At 38.3% G+C, this 2,783-nt stretch overlaps 1 protein-coding gene across 2 annotated transcripts; it reads right to left on the bottom strand.

The window, feature by feature from the left end:
* Window positions 1-241: 241 nt before the first annotated feature.
* Window positions 242-2,078, bottom strand: LOC113055602 (uncharacterized). 2 transcript variants are annotated; one of them, XM_026222026.1, is made up of 8 exons: window positions 1,695-2,078; window positions 1,450-1,520; window positions 1,200-1,379; window positions 965-1,023; window positions 828-902; window positions 692-754; window positions 457-609; window positions 242-275 (listed from the first exon to the last, which is right to left on the bottom strand). In XM_026222026.1, the coding sequence occupies exons 1-8, from the start codon at window positions 1,910-1,912 to the stop codon at window positions 261-263; spliced, it is 834 nt and encodes a 277-aa protein (XP_026077811.1). In that variant the 5' UTR covers window positions 1,913-2,078; the 3' UTR covers window positions 242-260. The 2 variants fall into 2 exon arrangements, with proteins under 2 accessions (XP_026077811.1, XP_026077812.1); XM_026222027.1 differs by lacking the exon at window positions 457-609 and having other exon boundaries at window positions 248-275.
* Window positions 2,079-2,783: the final 705 nt, after the last annotated feature.

Raw genomic sequence — 2,783 nt, 5'->3', positions numbered from 1 at the left:
GGGATCCTCAAATCTCGGTTTCAGTGTCTGCGTGGGCTCCGGGTTAGTCCAGAGAGGGCATGCGACATTATTGTGGCTTGTGTTGTGCTTCACAATATTGCCACTATAAGAGGAGAGAGCCACCCTCCTTGTATTGAGGAAGATGGCCCAGAGGAACACCGACAGATTTTAGAGGCCAACAGAGACGGAAGACTTTTGAGAGACAGGATTTGTCAAAATTACTTTTATTAGTTTTTTTTTGCACTGGTCTGCCAGGCAGTTTATTTCTTCATTTCCTGAAAAACAATAAAAGTAAAATTCATTAAAATGTTTTTTTTTTATATTGCTTTACACATACATACATACATACATACATACATACATACAGATAGATTGATAGATAGAGACAGACACAGACAGACAGACAGACAGACCACTTTTAACATGCAACAGATTAATATTCAGACAAGTTCTCACCTTAAGGCAATTCTCAAGTAATTCTATTTCAAGTGCTGCTTTTTTAATGAGGAGCCTTTTCTCTTCCATTTGAAGCTGTATAAGGTCCATCTCCATGTCACTTTTTCTTATTTGTTTTTGAAGATGGACCTTATACAGCTCCTTTGCTGGCAACTAAGGTGGAAAAATGTAATAAATGAGATTGTTTGGTCAGACAATAAAATTCAAATATGGACACATGGACACAAATTCTTACCCTGCTTAGATTGTGTGCTGAGGCTGAAGGACCCTCATCTGTGGGCAAATCCCTAGGTATGTACTGAGAAAGGACAATGACAGTTTGTTACTCTAATGCAAAAAGGGGCCACACATCATAATGGTATGCATCATACCTCAGTGGATCTACCAGCATTGTCCACTTCTGTCACAGCAGATGTGGTCTCTTCATCGTCATCATCATCTTCATCCTACAAGACAAATATTCAAGTATACATTATTTGGCAAAAAAAAAAAAAAACAAATCACTTACAACTGTGACAGACTGTGTTCTTTCTGGAGAGTCCAATAATACAATCCGTCCATCAGTATCTATAAGAACACACAACCCGTTAAATTCTCAATATTATCAAAGAAAATAATACATCATATGCAGTTAAATAAAGTAAGCCTACATAAAAAATTAATCTTGTTCAAAAAGCCTTAAGTGACAGAGATAGTAATTTATCAGGACAAAAAATAAAAACAAATCATAGAGGTAAACTTACATGTCACCCTTTTTTCACCATCACTTGTGGTGCATAGTATGTGTGATGAACTGCCCCCTGGAATGCCAGCAACCACTGGTCGCCCTTTATTAAGGGACAGAGCCAGCTCCTCAGATGGGGTGAGGGGAGGTGGTGGTGGCCCCCCGCCAGTTAGACGGGCTTCAGTCTTCTTTCTGTTAGCTGCATGACAGAATGAATATACTAAATCCTGTTATAATAATAGTTCAGTAATTGTGTAATCAAATATTACCTTTTTGCAGAATGTTTTTGTGTTTCATTTTGACTTGGCTTAAAGTTCTTGTGGCTCCAGAAGGATTACACCTTATTAAATAAGAAATATACATTATTATTTCAAGCTAAAGAAATAAATGGCAGGAAAAGTAAATGCTTTCATAGTGATTTAACATATTCAAAAGGATGTATAAGTCATACTTCATTATTTTGCATTTCAATAAAACGGGAGCCAATACCAAATTTGTAATTTAATACACTCACGCATTTACTCTGTCCGTTATTTTTTGCCAAGCCAACTCTCTTGCTTTAGCCGATGCAGCTGTATTGCTTCTTTTTAATATTATTGGCTTAAACTCCTCATAAGCATGCATTAAAACTTCCAACTCCGCCTCTGTGAAATACGCCGCTCTCTTTTTTTCGCTTTGAGTTTCCATGGTGACTCGTGAAATCGGCGATCCATTGAAAATGTCTTTATACATGCACTGTGCACGCGCATTAACTCTGGGTAACCAGTCAGAGGTTGATTAAACTAACTCTTCTCAGGTGTTTTGGAACCGACATACTCATGGTATGCCTGTTTGGGGTAAATCAACCCAGAGGTTATAGTTTATCAAATGGTAAGTTAACCAAGCTTTCTGGAATACCCCCCTGCACTCCCGCGGAACGACAATATTTGACGGATGAATGCGGACGCGGGCAGCAAGATATTAGCTATTATGTGCGGGTTGCGGGAAAATAAAATTATTTGCGGGATTCCCGCAAAGTGGAAATATCTAACAAAATAAAATAACTAGAAACAAATAAACCTTTATTTAAAATAAAATAAAATAAAATAGACTTTGCAGAATGAGAGGATGCTGATGATACCATATACAGCGACGTGTAATTCGATTCCGAAATGGCGAGATATTTAAAGGTCAAATTGGATGGATTAGAAGCACACAGACCGGATGATGTCCTCCAGTGGTGCAAAAGACGAATTTCCGAGATTAAGCAAAGTAACACGCCATTTACTTTGCATTTACAGCTAGCGCACCACCGGAGAGGGTTTTCACGACTGTTTCACATATAATCCGTCTGCAGTGCGTCTGCAGTCCGTGAGCGTTATGTATGTGGTGCTGAAGCAGCACGGACTCATTGTAATGCTGCGGGAGTGGGCGGGAGCGGGACGGAAAATCCCTCCCGCGCAGGTCTCTTATGTAAAGTATAATATTATACACTATAATATAATATAATATTGTATTGTATTATAGTTATTATATCCATGTTGTCTGTCTGGAACACACCATTAAGTTAATGGCAATAAACGATCGTGTACTACAATGAAGAGTTCTATAATGTGACATTTCA

This window comes from Carassius auratus, chromosome 36 (genome assembly GCF_003368295.1).
Source record: "Carassius auratus strain Wakin chromosome 36, ASM336829v1, whole genome shotgun sequence".
NCBI lineage: Eukaryota > Metazoa > Chordata > Actinopteri > Cypriniformes > Cyprinidae > Carassius > Carassius auratus.
The sequence above is the reverse complement of the archived record's forward strand: the minus strand, read 5'-3'. Positions and strand labels throughout refer to the sequence as shown.